The sequence below is a fragment of the Myodes glareolus genome, chromosome 10, assembly GCF_982192425.1.
Source record: "Myodes glareolus chromosome 10, mMyoGla1.1, whole genome shotgun sequence".
NCBI classification, from domain to species: domain Eukaryota; kingdom Metazoa; phylum Chordata; class Mammalia; order Rodentia; family Cricetidae; genus Myodes; species Myodes glareolus.
This window is the reverse complement of record NC_142035.1, coordinates 4,544,139-4,563,144: the sequence shown is the minus strand read 5'-3', so window position 1 is coordinate 4,563,144 and position 19,006 is coordinate 4,544,139. Positions and strand designations below refer to the sequence as shown.

The 19,006-nt window shown below is 47.5% G+C and overlaps 2 protein-coding genes across 5 annotated transcripts in view; both read left to right on the top strand.

Moving 5' to 3' along the window:
* The window catches only part of LOC125404970 (neuroendocrine secretory protein 55-like), a 50,303-nt gene extending 46,133 nt beyond the window's left edge, over window positions 1-4,170 (top strand). Inside the window, exon 2 of the mRNA XM_085696933.2 lies at window positions 4,098-4,170. The gene's annotated coding sequence lies outside the window, so the exon portion shown is untranslated. The remainder of the gene's footprint in view (window positions 1-4,097) is intronic.
* LOC125404969 (guanine nucleotide-binding protein G(s) subunit alpha) lies at window positions 138-17,051 on the top strand. Of its 4 annotated transcripts, none has more exons than XM_087910925.1 (12): window positions 138-453; window positions 4,098-4,170; window positions 6,787-6,831; window positions 12,985-13,039; window positions 13,128-13,247; window positions 13,672-13,769; window positions 15,400-15,454; window positions 15,555-15,628; window positions 15,709-15,888; window positions 15,972-16,102; window positions 16,326-16,393; window positions 16,554-17,051. In XM_087910925.1, exons 1-12 carry the CDS (start codon window positions 315-317, stop codon window positions 16,698-16,700), a joined length of 1,185 nt encoding a protein of 394 aa, XP_087767051.1. In that variant the 5' UTR covers window positions 138-314; the 3' UTR covers window positions 16,701-17,051. The 4 variants fall into 4 exon arrangements, with proteins under 4 accessions (XP_087767051.1, XP_087767050.1, XP_087767053.1 ...); XM_087910924.1 differs by having other exon boundaries at window positions 12,982-13,039; XM_087910927.1 differs by lacking the exon at window positions 6,787-6,831.
* Window positions 17,052-19,006: the final 1,955 nt, after the last annotated feature.

Below are 19,006 nucleotides of genomic sequence, written 5' to 3'. Positions count from 1 at the left end.
CTCCTCCTCCTCTTTCCACCCCCCTCGCCGCCGTCGCCTCCGCCTCCCCCCGCTCCCCCCGCCCGCCGTGGCGCTTTTGGTTCGGGGCGTCGGGCCCGGGCCGAGGCAATAAGAGCGGCGGCGGCGGCGGCGGCAGCAGCAGCTCCCGCGGCTCCTGCTCTGCTCCGCCTCGGCCCCGGAGCGAGGGGCGGAGAGCCGCGCGCTTGCCTTAGTCCGAGCCGCCACCCTCCCCGTGTTCCCCGCTTTCCCGGCCCGCCTGAGGCCGCCCGCCCCGTCCCCGCCGCCCCGCAGCCCGGCCGCGCCCCGCCGCCGCCATGGGCTGCCTCGGCAACAGTAAGACCGAGGACCAGCGCAACGAGGAGAAGGCGCAGCGCGAGGCCAACAAAAAGATCGAGAAGCAGCTGCAGAAGGACAAGCAGGTCTACCGGGCCACGCACCGCCTGCTGCTGCTGGGTAAGGGCGGGGCGGGGGGCACCGGCCCGGCCTGGGAGCCCCGCAGGGCACCCGCAAGGCCTCGCGCGCCAAGCCCGCCCCCCGCCCGAGCGCTCTGGCGCTGTCCTGGGCCCTTTGGCCCGCTGGGCCTTGCGTGTGCGGGGGGCGAGGCCGTCAGGGGGACCCTCGGGCGAAATTCGGCCGGGCGGGGGCTGCAAACAGGGCGTGGGTCCCCCTAGCTCAGTCTCGATCTCTTAGTTGTCCGCACCCCCACCCCTGGCTCCGTGTCTGCGCGAGGCCTACACGGTGCCAGGGGCCGGGGTGCGTGTCAGGAGGGGGAGGGGAGGCCCACGGGGCCCCTCTGACTGCGACAGAGTAGGGTTAGGGACAGGAAACGGGCTGGCGGGCCCAGAGACGGGGACCCGCCTCGCCGGGGAGTACGATTTGTTGGGAAGGGGCCCAAAGAGAGGCAAGGGCAACAGGGGGGGGCACTCAGGGACCTTGGCCGGGGAGGCTTAGGCGAGGGAAGTGGCCGCCAGGGTGGTGGGGCGAGTGACATCAGCCCCTCGGAAAGGACGGGGCGGTAAAGGTGGTGCAGAGGGGGGAGGGGGCGCAGGCGAGTCGTGGCGCCTAAGTGGGGGGGGCGAGGGAGGAGGGAGCGTGGCGGACTCTGGGCGCGACTCGGGGCGATTCGGGCTGGACCGACTGTGCGCGGAGCAGACGTGTCCTGGGCCAGGCCAGGCCGTGGAAGGAAGAGAAGGAGAATCAAATAAAATAAGACCAAAAAATAAAAATTTAAAAAAAAAATAGTACACACAGTGCCCAGTGAAGCCAAATGACACGTCATTTTACTGTGTGACCTTTTTCCCCCCTTCTAGACTTACAGGCTTTTTGAAAAGCAAAGAAGAGCATTAAATGGTAGCAGCTGCCCCCCCCAGCTGTGCCCCCACCCGTGTAACAACACACACGTTTTCCTGTTAGTCGGCCTCCTTGAGAGTGAAAACACAAAAGTGAAAAATAAAATAAAAGCGTATTTTTGAAAGACTCATAAATAAGATAAAACTGGAAAATGACATTTGTCTGTAAATGGCTTCGTGGTTTCGAAATGGCGTTTTTAAGATTTTTGTCCTTTTCAAGGTGGGGGGGCAGAATAAGCGCTCTGGGAAGACTTTCCTGGGTGGAAGCTGATGAAAGGACATTAATTAGTTGTTTGTCAAGTGACATTTGGTTGTTTGGTTTTTCTTCTCTTTTTTTCACTGCGGCTTTTTCTCCTTGGCAAAAAAAAAAAAAAAAAAAAAGGCAAAGAAAAAGGGGGGTCCCCAAACTAAGAAGATTGTCTCTCTCTTTTAAGGTGCTGGGGGGGGGGGCTACACAGGCACACAGGCAAAATCGTTGAAACGGCCACGAAAACATTACACAACATTAATTAGAATGGAAGCTTTCCACTTCTTGGTATTTTGGCTATCTGAATAAATTTGTGAATTTGCTGGGAGCACGGTCACATTTCAACAAAATAGTTTAATTATCGAAAATAAAATGGTAGGAGGCTGTTTTTCTTTGTGCTGGCGTTCGGTTTGATCTTTTTGGATGGGGTCACGTCTTTGTTCTCTCTGGGCCAGATTCAGGAAAGTAGAAAATTATTAGTAAAGTGAAAACCAATGTCTTTGGTGTTGATGCAGTTGCAATTTTAGTAATTAGAGGAGGTGAATGTGGGCTCTAAAACTTCTAAAGGCATAATTATGCCATAAATATTAATATGCCACACTTTGATTTTAAAGTACACACCTGAAAAAGTCTAGAATCTTCTGTATGGTGCATTCTTGCTTATGTGAATGTTGATTTAACTCCAGGATGATGTTAATGACACATTAAATTCCTAACCCCTTTGTTTTTCTGTCTTCACAGTGATTTCAGGTGACCCCACTTATTTGAGACCATTATTGTGAGCCAACCCTGCTGCTTCTCAGGCCTCCTAGTCTACATGGCTGCATTATGCCACAATTAATTAATGACCTTTGGCATAGAAATCTGTTGCCCTGGCCATTGGCAACGTTTTTTACATTTCTTAAAATGAAATAATTTCCCACAAAAGAAACCTAATCTCCCAACTCCCTTTTCATTAGCCCATTTTAACTTTTGCGATGTAAATTAAGTCAATTACAGAACTACAAAAACCCCTGACAGTTATTTCCAGCCCAGTTTTCTATTCTCAACAAATGTGGAAACTGAGGCACAGATCTAGTTCTGTCTATTAAAAAAAAAAACCAAACAGGTGTCACAATTTTTACCATTTCTAAGATGAGAATACTGAGGATCCTGATTAGTACTCTGTCTTCCCTTCATGGGACCCTCCCAATAATGCCTTTTATATTTAATTTATGAGACTTTTGCACAATTAGGATGGTGTTTGCTTTGAAATCAATGCTTTTGTGGAAGCCAATTTTAACTTTTACAGATATTGATCATAGCCTTGGGGAAAGGTAAAAGGGGGAGGAGATACTTCACTATCTGGGTACCAAGACAAAAACAATATAATTAAAAAGATTTTTAAAAGCATTCAGATTTATGTGGGAGGAGGGGGAAAACCATTCACTAGTTTTTTTCTGAGTTGATGGGAATGGGGTAGGGTGGGGCAGGGTGGGGCAGGGTGGCGGGGAGAGGGGGTCTATAACATGTTACTTTTTAGAAACAAACGAAAGGTGATTTAAAATGGAGGCTTGTGCTTCTTTAGTTGGGAAAAGCCTAGAATCTTCCAGTTTAGGAGTTTCCAGGAATATTTGTGCATATAATGAAAGTCATTTTTTTTTAAATTCTTTTCTGTTGATGTTGCATGTTGCCTGATGCTAAGAAGGTCTCAAGTGCCATGTTTGATATTAAACTGTGTTGGTTTTTTGTTTGTTTTTTGCTCTTTTTTTGTTTGTTTGTTCTTTTGCTTTTTACCCCCTGCTGCTGACAGACAATTGATGGCCTTCCATTTCCCTCTGCAACATGGTAGTTGTGTTCAGAAGAAAGTATCTTTAGAAAGATTCCCTTTGCAGGGAAAGGGAGTGAATAAGCAAATACAATGTAACATTGGTGTTAGAGGTGGACTGGACGCATGCTAGAGAGCAGCTGCTTTGGTGTTGGGAGGAGGTGCTGCAGCGGGACGTGATGTGATGTTGGGGGTCTGCAGTGTCTAGGCGTTGCCTGCCAGTCCTGGGTATTTTAACCATAACATATCTAACAAACAGGAAATTAGGTGGCTGCTGCTTTTCTGTGTACCTTTGACCACATTTCAATATTAAGTTCACATTTTTTACTTCAATTTTTCACCCCTCCAATGACAATTACGTCATCCCCTCATAACTTCATGATTTTTAAAAGCCCAAAGAGAAAACAAAACAACAGCAAAACTCACAATAATTAAAATTAAATTTTTTTTAAAAAAAGAGCTATCTTAAAAACAGCAGAGCCCTTAATTCTTGCTTGTTACTCTATGGTGAGATACTTCAGGTAGACCCTAAGTTGGACATGTCTTTGTTTTTCATGGCGTCGTCACGTCCAGGAAGTTTGCAATTGTGCCACTGTGTCCGTTGTGTGCTGCTTTGCTGCTTTTCAAGGCCATCATCCACGTGAAGTGTGGCAAGCCTCTGTCTTAACCCGAGCCCCCTCACTTTCCTTCTCAGGTGCTGGAGAGTCTGGCAAGAGCACGATTGTGAAGCAGATGAGGATCCTGCATGTTAATGGTTTTAATGGAGAGTAAGTGTCAAATCCAAGCAGGGTGCTGAGGAGGAGTGGCCCTACCTGGCCTCTAGGAGATGGCAGGACTCCTGAAAGAGTGTGTATACTAACGTCCAGGAAGCACAGCTGCTAATTGCCACTAATTATTTTTTTCTAATTTGCATAGTAGACAGCCCAGGAAAGAGCTGATGGGTGCACGCCCACCCTCTTCTCAACCTTTGGTGCAACAAATAGGAATAACAGTAAAAGCACCCGTGTCCACCCCAAGCGGCCCCTCGCGCTGGAAAATGGTGCCTGGTTGCAGAGGACAGTGAACAGCACTTGGCCGGGTGACAGCGTCTCTGAGGCCAGGTCCTCTGCTGCAGCCTCGTCTGCTGCAGTGCGGCTCCAACATGGCCGACAGGGCCTTGGCCACCCCTTGTCCAGCCAGAGCTGGCCAGCACAGGAGGCCCCCACCCACCACCCTGCGGGTTTTACTGGAGTAAACTGGTGTGGGCTTTTGTACCCTCAGGAAAACCTCGTTTCAACTACGTGTTCACTTAAAAGTTAGAATCCACAGCCATGAGGCCGGCAAGCTTCAAGCTTGTGCATCCCTAGCCCCTGCAGAATTAATGTGATAGACAAGTAATTGTTTCTCTAATTTAAAAAAGCAACGCTCTTACCTAAACAATTGAAAAAAAATGTGCAAATGATGGGAAGACAGGAAACTAGCTACTTCTGGCTAGTCCAGGGGGCATTTTGTCTTTGAAATGACCTTCCTGGTTTAAGACAATATGGCGACACAGTACCGCAGTGAGAATGGACGTTTTTTCTTAAAGAGAGAGAAGAGGGGAGGCAAATATGGGGTCCTGCCTCCCATGAAGAATGCAAACTGAGGAAACACTCAATACAGTAGGGAATTTGCCTTTTCTGCCTGGCCCCCATTGTTCTCCGTGATGAGACAGGATAAACTTGCTCCCTTGGGCTGTTTTCACTGGTTAATCTCTAGTTAATCTCTAGGTGAGAAGCACTAGTTTGTAATTACTAGTTAACACTCCCACCCCCTTTCTTCACCCTGATTTAGTTGAAAATCTGGCCCTTGGTTGTATTTTAACTTAACCACCTGGGGAGGGGCACTTAGTTCTGCCCCCTACCAAGCCTTAAGTGCTGGGGATTCAGGATGCCACAGGCTGCTCTTCATGGAAGCTTCTAGAATTTGTTAGATTGGCTAATCAGGTTAGAAAAAGATGACATCACCCATGTGAAGGGTTTGGATTCATATGCTTTTTAAATTATAGCCCCAAATCCAAAGATTAGTTAATAGGCAGAAGGGAGGGGCCTCGCTCACTAATTTTAGAATTGACTCAGTTACTACTGTGCACCCATAATCTAATCTGTTAAGTAAAACATTGTCACCTACCAGAAATCGATTTTAGGATTCTTAATTCCTAATGCTCCCTTCTCAAAAAGCCTAACCAAGGAGATTGGCACCTGCCAGTCAACAAGCAGAACACGAAAACAGCCCACCCCAGATGTGAGGGATTCTTCATTATGAGGCTAATTAAGGAAAAATAATCTGGCCATGTACCTCGAAATATTTAATCAAAAATACCTTGATGAAAGCTGGCCGTGGCTAACATTTTAAAGAAACAGCAGCCACTGTTAAGTCGAGTCAGATGGAAGCGATGTCATCCTTAAAGTTTTATTACTTTACAAATTTCCCTAAAGTCTTATTTTTTTTAAAAACCAATTCTCCCTAAGTATTGCTGCAGCTGAGAGTTCTAAACCAGAACTTCTCCTTTCTATTTTCTCTCTGAAAGAGGAAGAGACATTCCCAGTTTGCCTTCTCTGTGGGTCTCCAAGAGGATAAATTTAGCCCATGAAAGTGATATTCGGAGCTTCCATGGGGGGCTGGATTCCCTATTTTGACCTGGTCCAGCTAAGCCTCGAAGGTTCTCTCACTGTGGTATTGACCAGAAATCTCTATACTCTGTACTTGGCCTACCTGCCATTACATTTTTAAAGAGTATAACATAATATTAATTTGACCTTCAGAAATACAGAGGTCGAATATAGACATTCCTAACTCAGAGCTTACTTCCTGAAGTTTTAATGCCAGGAAAGATGAACCCTGGTTGAGCCAATCAATTACAAAGCTGAGTGTTAGTGCCCCATACGTAGCCCCCACCATGACAGAAAGGTGATTCAGATCACACCAGGAAATCAGGACTGTCCCATTTGTGCTGTTGTGGGCCTGGAAGGACACAGAGAAGATCTGACGGCAAAGGCCAGGAGACTTCTGAAATCCCATAGTCTCAAGCGGTCTATGGCAAGTCACTGCCACGGCTCCTTGGTGCCTGTGCATTTAGTGAAAGCAGAAGAAAATAATTACCTGTCCCTCCTGTCTCTAGCCTGAGTCTCCTGAGGGCCCCACTAATTCAGCCAGGAAAGTGTGGAGCGCTTCCCCCTGCGGCCTACAGTCTCAGTGGACATTCCCAGTTAGTCAGGCAAGCCACCTAAGGCTTCACCGGGAGGAGTGCCCAGGACTGTCAGGTTGCTCTCACCTGGTTATTTAGGGATGCAAGAGGCTTTGTGGGGTTTGTGTGCGATTGCAGTGCCTTGCAGATAGGTGAGCTTTCGATCTCTCTTTGAAAGGGGCGGCGAAGAGGACCCGCAGGCTGCAAGGAGCAACAGCGATGGGTAGGCACATTCAAAAACAGAAAACTCTTCTAACAGACAAAACAAACATGAAGATCATAGTGGGGAAACTGAGGACCAGACTCGGGAGCAGAATAGAGATCATCTCAGGGCCATCAGCCATTTTGGTGTGCATTTGCAAATGTCATGTAATCCAGTAAAGTGCTCAACAGAAAATGTTTTGGACCAAAGGATACAGCTGGGAGAAAGTTGGCCATCTCAGCCTCTGAGGAAAATTTAAGATTGTGAGAATAGATATTTTCCTTATGGTCTTTATTTCCCCTCCATTTAAATCATTAAGTTCTGTCCACACAGTGGTCAGTCTAACCTTAAAATTTTAATACTCTTTGGGGAAAAAAATATTTCCTCAATTAAAACTATTCATTGCCTCCTAGTATTTTATCTTGGGGAAAATAATGCCTAATGTCATGGCACTTTGTGGCAGGCCATTGACCTTGACGCGTCTGGCCTCAGAATTTATTTAAAAAACGTTTAAATTTTAACGCAAGGCACTTTACATTAGCCACTGGACAAGAGCATTTGTGACGGCACCCCACTCATTACCATTGTTTATTATTTTGCTTTCTCATCCCCACAAGCATCTCATGCCTGCAGACACACGCACACGCATGCCAGGCATCCATCCAGCTCCATTCGCTCACTCAGCATGCAGGACGGAGCAGCTCTTTCTCATATCAATTCATAGAGAAGCTTCTAGTCTAGGACATCGAAAAGAAATGGCTTCTGAGACCGGGCATGGGAGGGTCAAAGGATATGGGGGTCGGGGACAAAGTGACTGACACATGTTTGTTCATCTGTTTCTTTTAGAATATATTACCCCTACTAGATGATGGCTACAGTCCTCCATCTTCTTCGCTATGTCCTCTCCCAACTATCCCAACCTGCATGCTTCAATTGCCCGGTCTTAGGAAACTAATAAGAATACTATTCTGTTGTCTGGGGGGAGGGGGAGGGGTCCCTTACCTATTTCCTAACCTTTAGACATAAGTGACAAAGGAAAGAGGAAATGACATCCTTAATTGGCTACAGTATAGTAGAAGAGCAATCAGAAAAGGCATCGATAGATTGATTATCGGCTGTACCAAAAGTTGGCATCTGAGAAATGTGGCAAGCCCCTACTGAGAGAGCCTACTATGTATCGTGTTGTGCTAAACCTCTCAACCTTACTAATACTTACCTGCACGTTTTTTCCTCCTATGACTCTCTACTCTACAAGTAAAAATCAGTATTAACAATCCTGATAAATAAAATTCTCTGCATGTCTCAGCAATCCCTGTATCTTGCGTCTGTCTTCTGTCTACTCTCTTGTCTGTCTTTTCCCACAAGCATAAAGATAGGGTAGAGAAATGGAGGATGGGTACCACATAGCTTTCTCCTACCACTTAACAGAAGGGAGAAGGGGCAGGACCTACTAAAAATGCTAACCCCACTAATCTGCCTTACACTTTTCTAGGGGGTGGGATGAGGGGGACAACATCCTAGGGGGTGGGGCAAGGGGGTGGGTGGGGGAGCAGCATCCTATAGAGACCTCCAGTCCCAACTTTCTACTCAGATAGAACCCTGAAACTGGCACATGTAGTTTAGAGACGCCTAAGGGATTTTCTCCAAATTTCACAATCAACGTTAAATTCATTAAGTGGCGTTTACAAAGGAGGGTAAACCTGCCAGCCCCTGATGTGACGGCTCCATCTACATAGTAATCTCTTCAATGGAGAGGTTTTGTTTTAGTACTACACGCCCGAATTAGATTGTAGATTTTCTATTTTAGCTGTTTTATACTGGGTACACTCCCACACCTATTCACATACGTAGATGAATACTGAACACGTTCTCAGAATATCTGTATTTTAAGACTGGAAGCTTTCCAATTATCATACTACTACTTAGAACAAAATATCAAACTGAATGAGGAATCTTCCCTGGGGAAATGCTTCCTTCTACCTGTAGGTTGATTGGAGTAGTTAATACTCAGATAACCTCATTTTTCTGTTGTGGGGCCTTAAAGCCCAAGAATTGGGGTTCTCAGTACCAATGGCTGGGAACTCTTCTTTTTTTAAAAAAAAAATCTTGGAGTAGATTTGTCCCAAGGCAGGATAGGGGAGGCTCACTGTGAACTCTAAATCAGAGTTCTAGGGCCATCAGACACATGCTTTTAGATGTCCACATAGCCAGTCTCCAAGTCTAACACTAGGGTGGGAACTGTGTCACCTCCCTAAGAGAACTAGTCCCTCTGAGGGATGGGAACCCCAATGCCTTTAAAGCGTCTGAGGGCCCCCAGGCAGCTTTCAGGGTGTGTCTTAACTCCTGCATCTCTTCCCCTCCCCCGAAGCTTACATGCCACCCACCCCCCAGCCCTAGGACAGCCTCTCCAGTCTGCAGTAGCCAAAGGGCCTTTCCTCTTGCCTCCTTTTCCTGTTCTCCCAAGTGGTGGATTCGCTTTAATTTTAGATGTAAAGAGAGAGGCAGCTTGCCCTCCTCCTGTGGGGGGTGGGGGTGGTCTGATTCTCCGCCTGTCATGACGTGGGACCTTAGCACTCGGCCCCTCCCTCCTGCTGATGAGTATCCCCAAGCCCTAAACCTTACAAACCCTTACCTACCAGGGAAGATCAGTGTCTAGGAGCCACCTAAAAGATGGACCCCAGTAAAAGTATGTATTAAGATCATTCAGAGCACAGAGCCCACTCCCCAAATATACAAACCTGTGTGGAAGAAGAGCCCTATTTAAATATCAGCTGTCACAACATTAAGAATGGGTTCTTTGGGTGTGGGCCTATTGGTGGGTCTGCACGTGACCCGCAGATCCCCACCCAGATGGTGGGCATGCACACAACCCCCAGATCCCCGCCCAGTTGGCGGGCATGTACAAGACCCCCCTAAATCCCCACCCAGATGGTGGATATTCACAGGACCCCAGATCCCCGCCCTGTTGGTTGACATGTACAAAACCCCCAGATCCCCACCCCGTTGGCAGGCATGTGCAAGATCCCTAGATTCCCTACTCTGTAGGTAGGCATATACAAGACCCCCAGAATCCCACCCAGATGGTGGGCATGCACACGACCCCCAGATCCCCGCCCAGTTGGCGGACATGTAAAAGACCCCCTAAATCCCCACCCTGTGGTAGATGTATACAAGACCCCCAGATTCCCACCCAGATGGCGGATATTCACAGGACCCCAGATCCCCACCCCGTTGGCAGGCATGTGCAAGATCCCTAGATTCCCTACTCTGTTGGTAGGCATATACAGGATACCCAGATGGCAGGCATGCACACGACCCCTGATTCCCACCCCATTGGCGGGTGTGCATACAATCCCAGATCCCTGCCCCTTTGGCAGGCGTGTACAAGACCCCTAGATCCCCACCCAGGTGGCGGGCATGTACAAGATCCCCGCCCCATTAACGGGCCTGTACAAGACCCCTAGATCCCCGCCCCATTAACGGGCATGTACAAGATCCCCAGATCCCCGCCCCATTAACGGGCCTGTACAAGACCCCTAGATTCCCCCCACCCATTGGCAGGGATGCACATGACCCCAGATTTCCCACCTGTTAGCAGGCATGTACAAAATCCCCTGTTCCCCACCCCACTGGCAGACGTGCACATGACCCCTAGATCCCCACCCTGTTGGCGGCCATGTACAAGACCCCTTGATCCCTGCCCTGTTAGTAGGCATAACATATACAAGACCCCTTAGATCCCCACCCCGTTGGTGGGCATGCACAAGACCCCATATCTCCGCCCTGTTGGTAGGCATAACATATACAAGACCTCCATATCCCCAGCCCATTGGCAAGCATGCACTAGACCCCTAGATCCTCGCCCTGTTGATAGGCATAACATATACAAGACCCCCAGGTCCCCACCCCTTTGGCAGGCATGCACATGACCCCTTAGAGCCCTGCTCTGTTGGTAGGCATAACATATACAAGACCTCCATATCCCCAGCCCATTGGCAAGCGTGCACTAGACCCCTAGATCCTCGCCCTGTTGATAGGCATAACATATACAAGACCTCCATATCCCCAGCCCATTGGCAAGCGTGCACTAGACCCCTAGATCCTCGCCCTGTTGATAGGAATAACATATACAAGACCCCCAGGTCCCCACCCCTTTGGCAGGCATGCACATGACCCCTTAGAGCCCTGCTCTGTTGGTAGGCATAACATATACAAGACCTCCATATCCCCAGCACATTGGCAAGCGTGCACTAGACCCCTAGATCCTCGCCCTGTTGATAGGCATAACATATACAAGACCTCCATATCCCCAGCCCATTGGCAAGCGTGCACTAGACCCCTAGATCCTCGCCCTGTTGATAGGCATAACATATACAAGACCCCCAGGTCTCCACCCCTTTGGCAGGCATGCACATGACCCCTTAGAGCCCTGCTCTGTTGGTAGGCATAACATATACAAGACCTCCATATCCCCAGCACATTGGCAAGCGTGCACTAGACCCCTAGATCCTCGCCCTGTTGATAGGCATAACATATACAAGACCTCCATATCCCCAGCCCATTGGCAAGCGTGCACTAGACCCCTAGATCCTCGCCCTGTTGATAGGCATAACATATACAAGACCTCCATATCCCCAGCCCATTGGCAAGCGTGCACTAGACCCCTAGATCTTCGCCCTGTTGATAGGCATAACATATACAAGACCTCCATATCCCCAGCACATTGGCAAGCGTGCACTAGACCCCTAGATCCTCGCCCTGTTGATAGGCATAACATATACAAGACCCCCAGGTCCCCACCCCATTGGTGGGCATATACAAGACCCCCTAGATCCTCACTCTGTTGTTGGGCATGCACATGACCCCCATAGCCCCGCCCTCCTGGCAGGCATATACATAAACCCCATATCTCCACCTGAGGCCCACCTGCCACCCCACCCCCCACCGGCTATAGTTGCTGCTGGTCCTCATCTTGTATCCCTGCAAATTAATCTTATACCCTATTTCATGGGAAGGGGGGATGGTTTAACTATAGCCATCTTGTGCCTTTTATCACAGAGGTCAGCAAAAGCAGCTCTGTCTTAACTTTGTCACAACCAACCCCAGCCCTGTCTCGGTTTCCCCATCAGAAAGATAAGAGCCTGTTCCTCTCCATGTCCTGTTCTGTGCCATCAGGCCTCACACTCTACAAGTCATGGTGATCTTCTAATCCCCCACTATTCACGCAGAAGACAAGGCTCAAGCTGGACAAGATGAGATCTGCTCCAAGCAAGGGGGACTTTGCTGGTCCCCTAAAGACAAGCTCACAATTCCCTCTGGCTGTGCCTGGCATAAAGGCTGTCTCCTAAAAGACACACGGCATTCTGAATCACTGTAACCTCTGGAAATTAACATTCCATCTGGGGGACAGCACCCACCCTCATAGCTAGAGGTTGTGACCTTTACCTGTGGGGTCAGTGACTCTGACTACGTAGAGATCACCCCAGAAAGACCACATAGGCTATCCTGTGGACTGGTTAAAATAAGAAGCCACAGACCATTTGGCCAGCTCCTCCCCCAGTATACATGAACTCCATACCTAACAATAATGCAGGGACCAGAAAGGACCCCTAATCACAACTGGGGGCCAGTGTATATTAACACTGTTAAAGGAAAGTGCCTTAAGGCCCAGCGCCCCAAGTATCATCTCCCTCTGACAAGTTCACAGCGATTTAGATAAATAATAAATCTACAAGTAAATACATGGGAATGGACAGCCCTAACATCTATAATAAACACTTGTTGCCCCTGGGTTTCACAACATTCTGAATCATGAGTTCAACATGCCCTAACCCTACCTCCACACCACCCCCAATATGTCCAAGTCAAGAAGAAGCCACCCAGGGAGCATTTAGGTGTGGTTAGAATAGCAGGTGAACCAGGTGCAATTTCTGGTACAGTTGATCGAGATCTCGATGCCGCATCACTAATCCAGCCCTATTGGGTGTGTCCTTGGGACATATTTGGGGAATTAATTTATTTTTATTTGGGTGCCTCTAATCTCTACAGATCTGAACCCACAACTCCTTGGAGAACAGAATACTATGCTTTTTAGTTGACATGTCTCGATGCAGGTGACATCCTGGTGGGCAGGATGCAATATGATTTTCTTTTTTCTTTTCAATTCCACTGTAGTGAGAAGGCCACCAAAGTGCAGGACATCAAAAACAACCTGAAGGAGGCCATTGAAGTATGTGCACTGCCTCTTGCTCATATCTTTTAGTACCCCCTCTTCCCATAGTGCTGCCCCCTGACCATTTTTGCTAAATCATTTTCAGACCATCGTGGCCGCCATGAGCAACCTGGTACCCCCTGTGGAGCTGGCCAACCCTGAGAATCAGTTCCGCGTCGACTACATTCTGAGCGTGATGAACGTGCCCAACTTTGACTTCCCACCTGTAAGCCCCACCTCAACCCTGGCTTCCCTCCCTCCCCGCTCACCTGAGCAGGAGCAAGGCCCAGAGGGAACACAAGGGACAAGGTTACATGTAGGCAAGACTGACCAGACACATACTTGCCACGTGAATGCATAAGTTCATTCAAAGCCTATGCTTAATACTAAAATAAAGATGTTTGTTTGCCCCCACCCCAACATAAGTGACAGAAACATCTACCCACGACTATGGGTGCTCCCCAATGATGAAATCATGCTAATTACACTGATTTCTGGTGTTTAATAGGACTGCAGGCTCTTTCCACACATTGTTTCATGCAGGGCTCACATTTGAACTCACATAGTGAACTATGGCCTCAGGGGCAGGGTTCCCAGTTGGTATGTATGCACATCTTTTAACCGACATTCTTTCCTGGGTTCTCTTTCAGGAATTCTATGAGCATGCCAAGGCTCTGTGGGAGGACGAGGGAGTGCGTGCCTGCTATGAGCGCTCCAACGAGTACCAGCTGATTGACTGTGCCCAGTAGTAAGTAGCCAGTGGCACACACGTGTGCACACACATGACAGACAGAAATACGCATAGAAGCTGCTAGCCCACAGGCACTCAGAAAGTTCTAGTCTGATTCATTTGTTTTATAAAGCTCTTAATTGCGCTTTATAGCACACTGATACTGTTTTACATAAACAATTAATACCTGCTAGAGCAAGGCAGTAATTACTGTAGTAAAGTGGTAACTCATGGAAATGACCTAAGCATTTAGGGACATACACAATACAGCAAGCACGTAGTGGTCCCATCATAAAAACACACGAGATGTTTTTACTTGCCCATGCCTTATAAGACACAAAGCACCCCTATTTGGGGCTGGTGAGGGGAGAATCTACAGTGACCCTTTTCTAGGCCAGCTCTTCCACAGGGACCTCCTTTGTTACTTTCAATGTTGCTACATATATAGGCGGTCATGGTTTAAGACACAAAGTTACATGTTCTTTCAAGGAACTGAAAAGCAATCCCCACGGTCCCCAGCCCCCCTCCTTCAACAAAGTTCCTGATTTTTCTCAAAAGTTTGTACTAAAAGCTGGAAGCACTAATTATAGAAACACAAAACAAATGGAAATCCTGGAATTGTTTGTGATTTGTATTCTGGATCCAATTCAGGAGTTAAGTACAGATACAAGATGAGGAGTCTCAGCTACCCCATGGTGAATTGTGGGGGCCAGCTTCTTTAACACTGACTTAGCCAGCTTCTTTGGGGTCACACCCCTTTGTTGTTGTTGAAAGCACTACAATACACTCCTGAAAACTCTGCCTCGTGCACCAACTCTGAAAAGTTTTAAGGAAACTTGAAGAAAAAGTGTAAGCTGCCTGCCGGGCCCTGAGCACACAGTGGCCCGCCCGTGCCTGTTTAACGGCCTTTATGTTGGAGGGGCAGGCACTGGGCCTGGGCCCACTTCATAAGCTGCCAGGTTTGTGTTTGTTGAGCTGCAGTTTGGCTGGCCCCACTCCAGATGTCTTCTCACAAGATTTGGTGCTAAGGATCTATTTATAGAATTGTGGTTCTGTTGCCATGGCAACATGCTGGAGGCCAGGGTGGCTGGGGAGCTATTTCTGGGCCTGTGCTGTAATGTAAGATTGATTGGGCCAGTTAGTGTATCCTCTAAGCCAGACTAACTCAGAACTGGTAAAAAGGAAGGGAAGGAGGGGGGAAAATCAAACAAACAAACAAAAAAACAAACAACAACAACAAAAAACTTAGGGGAGTTCTTTAAATAGGTAGACCTGCTCCTTTGAGATTTCTCCTTTCTGATTACTTTAAACCATTCCCAACCCCCACCCGCAGCCCCCTCTGAGCCACCATTTACTTTGCTTTTGCACATCACATTTCCCAGTCTTGCACGAGGCAAAAGTTAATTTCCCTAATTGTGTTTAGAGTTGAGCTTCACCACAAGATTGGGATTTTTTTGTTTGTTTGTTTTAAACTAAAAGTTTGCCATCTGGAATGCCTTTAACCATTTTGCAAAGGGCTAAAATTTTAAAGTTCCCTTTCACATCAAAATGAAGGGTCGGGCCGCCACCCCCTTGGAAACCTGTCTGTTGTTTCCATACCCGCCATCTGCACACACATGCTGACCACCATGCCCCCCTTTCTTCCAAGCTTCCTGGACAAGATTGACGTGATCAAGCAGGCCGACTATGTGCCAAGCGACCAGGTATGTGTGTGTCTCAAGCCTCAAGGCTATGGCTCCATGTTGCTGATTCCCCATCTTGGGCCATTAGGGTGAGGATCACTGACCCCGCTCTTTATTCTAGGACCTGCTTCGCTGCCGTGTCCTGACCTCTGGAATCTTTGAGACCAAGTTCCAGGTGGACAAAGTCAACTTCCAGTAAGTGGATGGTTGTTGAATCCCAACTCTGGCCTGTAGAGTGGTGGGCCCAAAATAACCCAGTCTCCTTTCTCTTCCAGCATGTTCGACGTGGGTGGCCAGCGCGATGAACGCCGCAAGTGGATCCAGTGCTTCAATGACGTGACTGCCATCATCTTCGTGGTGGCCAGCAGCAGCTACAACATGGTCATTCGGGAGGACAACCAGACCAACCGCCTGCAGGAGGCTCTGAACCTCTTCAAGAGCATCTGGAACAACAGGTGTGTGGGGTCTCGCAGCCTGCCCTGCAGGGCTCCTGCGCCCTGGCCCCTCCCCGGCGCTGACTCCAGCCCTCTCTCCTCAGATGGCTGCGCACCATCTCTGTGATTCTTTTCCTCAACAAGCAAGACCTGCTTGCTGAGAAAGTCCTCGCTGGAAAATCGAAGATTGAGGACTACTTTCCAGAGTTCGCTCGCTACACCACTCCTGAGGATGGTACGTGCTCCCTACTGTTTGGTCAGGTGGATCTTGGGGGAAGGTGTAGCTATGAGTCCCTACTCCCTCCCACTGGGGGGTGGGTGGCGACCGGGACATTTGCTTATTTCATTTTCTTATGCCGAGATCAAGAGTGTAGGAAACAGGCTACAATGGTGTCAGGCTAATTCTTCTCAACTGATTAGAATAATTAATAATATTTGCTTTTGTTGTGTGTTTGCAGCGACTCCCGAGCCCGGAGAGGACCCACGCGTGACCCGGGCCAAGTACTTCATTCGCGATGAGTTTCTGGTAAGCGGGGCTTGTCTGTAGTCCCTCACCTCTCCAGTCAGTGCTGGGTTTTGAGGTCGAACCACCCATTGTATTTTACCAGCAATGACTGGTCCTCCGTGGTGGGGTGTGAGGGGCTTCCTCGAGAGGGTTGCTGACTGAGACTCTCTTTCACCCACAGAGAATCAGCACTGCTAGTGGAGATGGGCGCCACTATTGCTACCCTCACTTTACCTGCGCCGTGGACACTGAGAACATCCGCCGTGTCTTCAACGACTGCCGTGACATCATCCAGCGCATGCATCTCCGCCAATACGAGCTGCTCTAAGAAGGGAACACCCAAATTTAATTCAGCCTTAAGCACCAATTAATTAAGAGTGAAACGTAATTGAAAAGCAGTTGATCACCCACCATAGGGCATGATTAACAACGCAACCTTTCCTTTTTCTCCCCAGTGATTCTGAAAACCCCTCTTTCCCTTCAGCTTGCTTAGATGTTCCAAATTTAGTAAGCTTAAGGCGGCCTACAGGAGAAAAAGAAAAATAAATAGGCCACAAAAGTTCCCTCTCACTTTCAGTAAGTAAAATAAAAGCAGCAACAAACAGAAATAAAGAAATAAATGAAATATTGTGTTGTGCAGCATTAAAAAATCAAAATAAAAATTAAAAATAAAATAAAACGTGATGTCATTTGACTGATTTGCGCCGAGTGGGCCCTGATGTCCACGGGTGGGGCTTGGTCTATGCACCAACTGGGTCTCCATGGTGAAAGATGGGTCCTAGAGCTCTAAGCGGAGTGATGGGTGGCCACTGTATATTGGAGGGTGGGCGGGGGGGGGGGGACCTAATCTTTGGAGTACCAAAGCTTCCATCCCTCATCTTTCCCCCAGACAGATTGCTAGCTACCCTCTGACCATTACTTCCCCTGCTAAGGCTAAGAGCCTACTCTTGGGAATAGGGGAGTGGAAGGGGCGGGTCTGTGGGTAGGGGAGGTGGGGTTGGGGTGGGGTAAGGGATCAATGGGCAGTGTTTCCTGTGGGTGGGGGAGATGGGAGTTGAGTAACAGTTGAAAGCATTCATCCCACACCAAGATGAACTGGGTGAAGATTAATTACACATCTAAATTAAAAATTTAGTTCTTGCCATAAAGGAGGTTGGAGGGGATGACTATAAGAAAATGAAAAATGACATAAAAATATCCTAGGTGTCAGATTGGGTGAAATAAACTGGATTGACTAATAAGTAAAGAGTTCTGAAGAGTCAATATGCAAAACTATGGGAAAAGTACAATTAATTGCTAAAGAAGATATAATTACAAATACAGCATAAGGTGTTATCACTCAAAAGAAGCTTTCATTATGATTGGGGGTGAGATGGGGAGACTTGGGGGCAATATCAAGCATAATTGGACTGTGACTTGAGACTGAGATCCACTGTACCCCCTTTATCTTTGCCCTTTGGGCTCATTCCCCAAGTTTGTGCTTTCCACACAGGGAAGAGCCCAGTGTTGACCCCCGTATTAGCACATCGTACCTCCAAAATGAACCAAATGAGACAGGGGTCAAGTTAATTTTGTAACCAAGACCCCCAAGTAATTAAGCCCAGCCAGATCAAGTTTTAGCCTAGATTACTTCAAGTGTGAGCTCCAAGGAGGGCCACAGAAGCGCTCTTTCCATTCCTATCTCTGTAGTCTTCCCAAGCCAGTTTGCACTGTAGCAACCTGGTAATTAGATTATGCTTATTTGGGTGCAAAATAAACCCAGAACTGTCCAAATAACCCTATAATCCAAGTAAAGATAGAGGCTTGCTATGCAAATATCCAGACAAGTCCACAAATTCTCATAATCCAAATAAATTTATATAATCCCCAAAATGTGCATAATCCCAATAAATGTACAATAGAAATAAAAATGGGGTTTGCTATACAAATAGCCAAAAGGCAGGCCCACAAATTCCCACAATCCCTCAAAGCTACCCAATAAATGTACTATTTAAGCTACTTAATATGCAAATAGCTAGAAAACACACCCACAAATTCCACAATCCCTCAAAGCTTTCCAATGCACATTAGGACTAGGGTTAGGGTTGGGTTAGGGTTAGAGTTGGGTTAGGGTTAGAGTTAGGGTTAGGGTTAGGGTTGAGTTAGGGTTAGAGTTAGGGTTAGGGTTAGGATTGGATTAGAGTTAGGGTTAGGGTTAGGCTAGGGTTAGGGTTTGGATTAGGGTTGAATTAGGGTTGGGTTATGATTAGGGTTGGGTTAGTGTTTGGGTTGGATTGGGGTTAGGGTTAGAATTTGAGTTGAGTTAGGGTTATGTTTTGGATTAGGATTAGGGTTAGGTTTGGGTTAGTGTTAGGGTTAGTGTTGGGTTGGTGTTAGGGTTAGAGCTAGAGTTGTGTTTGGGTTATGGTTCATTTTTGCTTAGAGTTAGGATTTGGTAATGGTTAGTGTTATTGTTACTATTTTTGTTGGGTTATTGTTAGGGTTTGGATTGTGTTAGGGTTAGGTGTTTTTTTTAGGATTATATTTAAGTTCGGTTTAGTGTTAGGTTGGCTTAGGGTTAGTGTTTTGCTTTCCATTCAAATAGAGAGATGAAGCTATAATAATTTCCCACAATCCCTCCAAACCATGCAATAA

Excerpts from the sequence above, each read along its gene's own strand:
- LOC125404969 (XM_087910924.1), top strand. The coding sequence starts at position 315 with ATGGGCTGCCTCGGCAACAGTAAGACCGAGGACCAGCGCAACGAGGAG. Across the intron at positions 6,832-12,981 it reads GCAAGGAGCAACAGCGATGG|TAGTGAGAAGGCCACCAAAG; the intron begins GTAGGCACATTC and ends TCAATTCCACTG. Across the intron at positions 15,889-15,971 it reads AAGAGCATCTGGAACAACAG|ATGGCTGCGCACCATCTCTG; the intron begins GTGTGTGGGGTC and ends CTCTCTCCTCAG.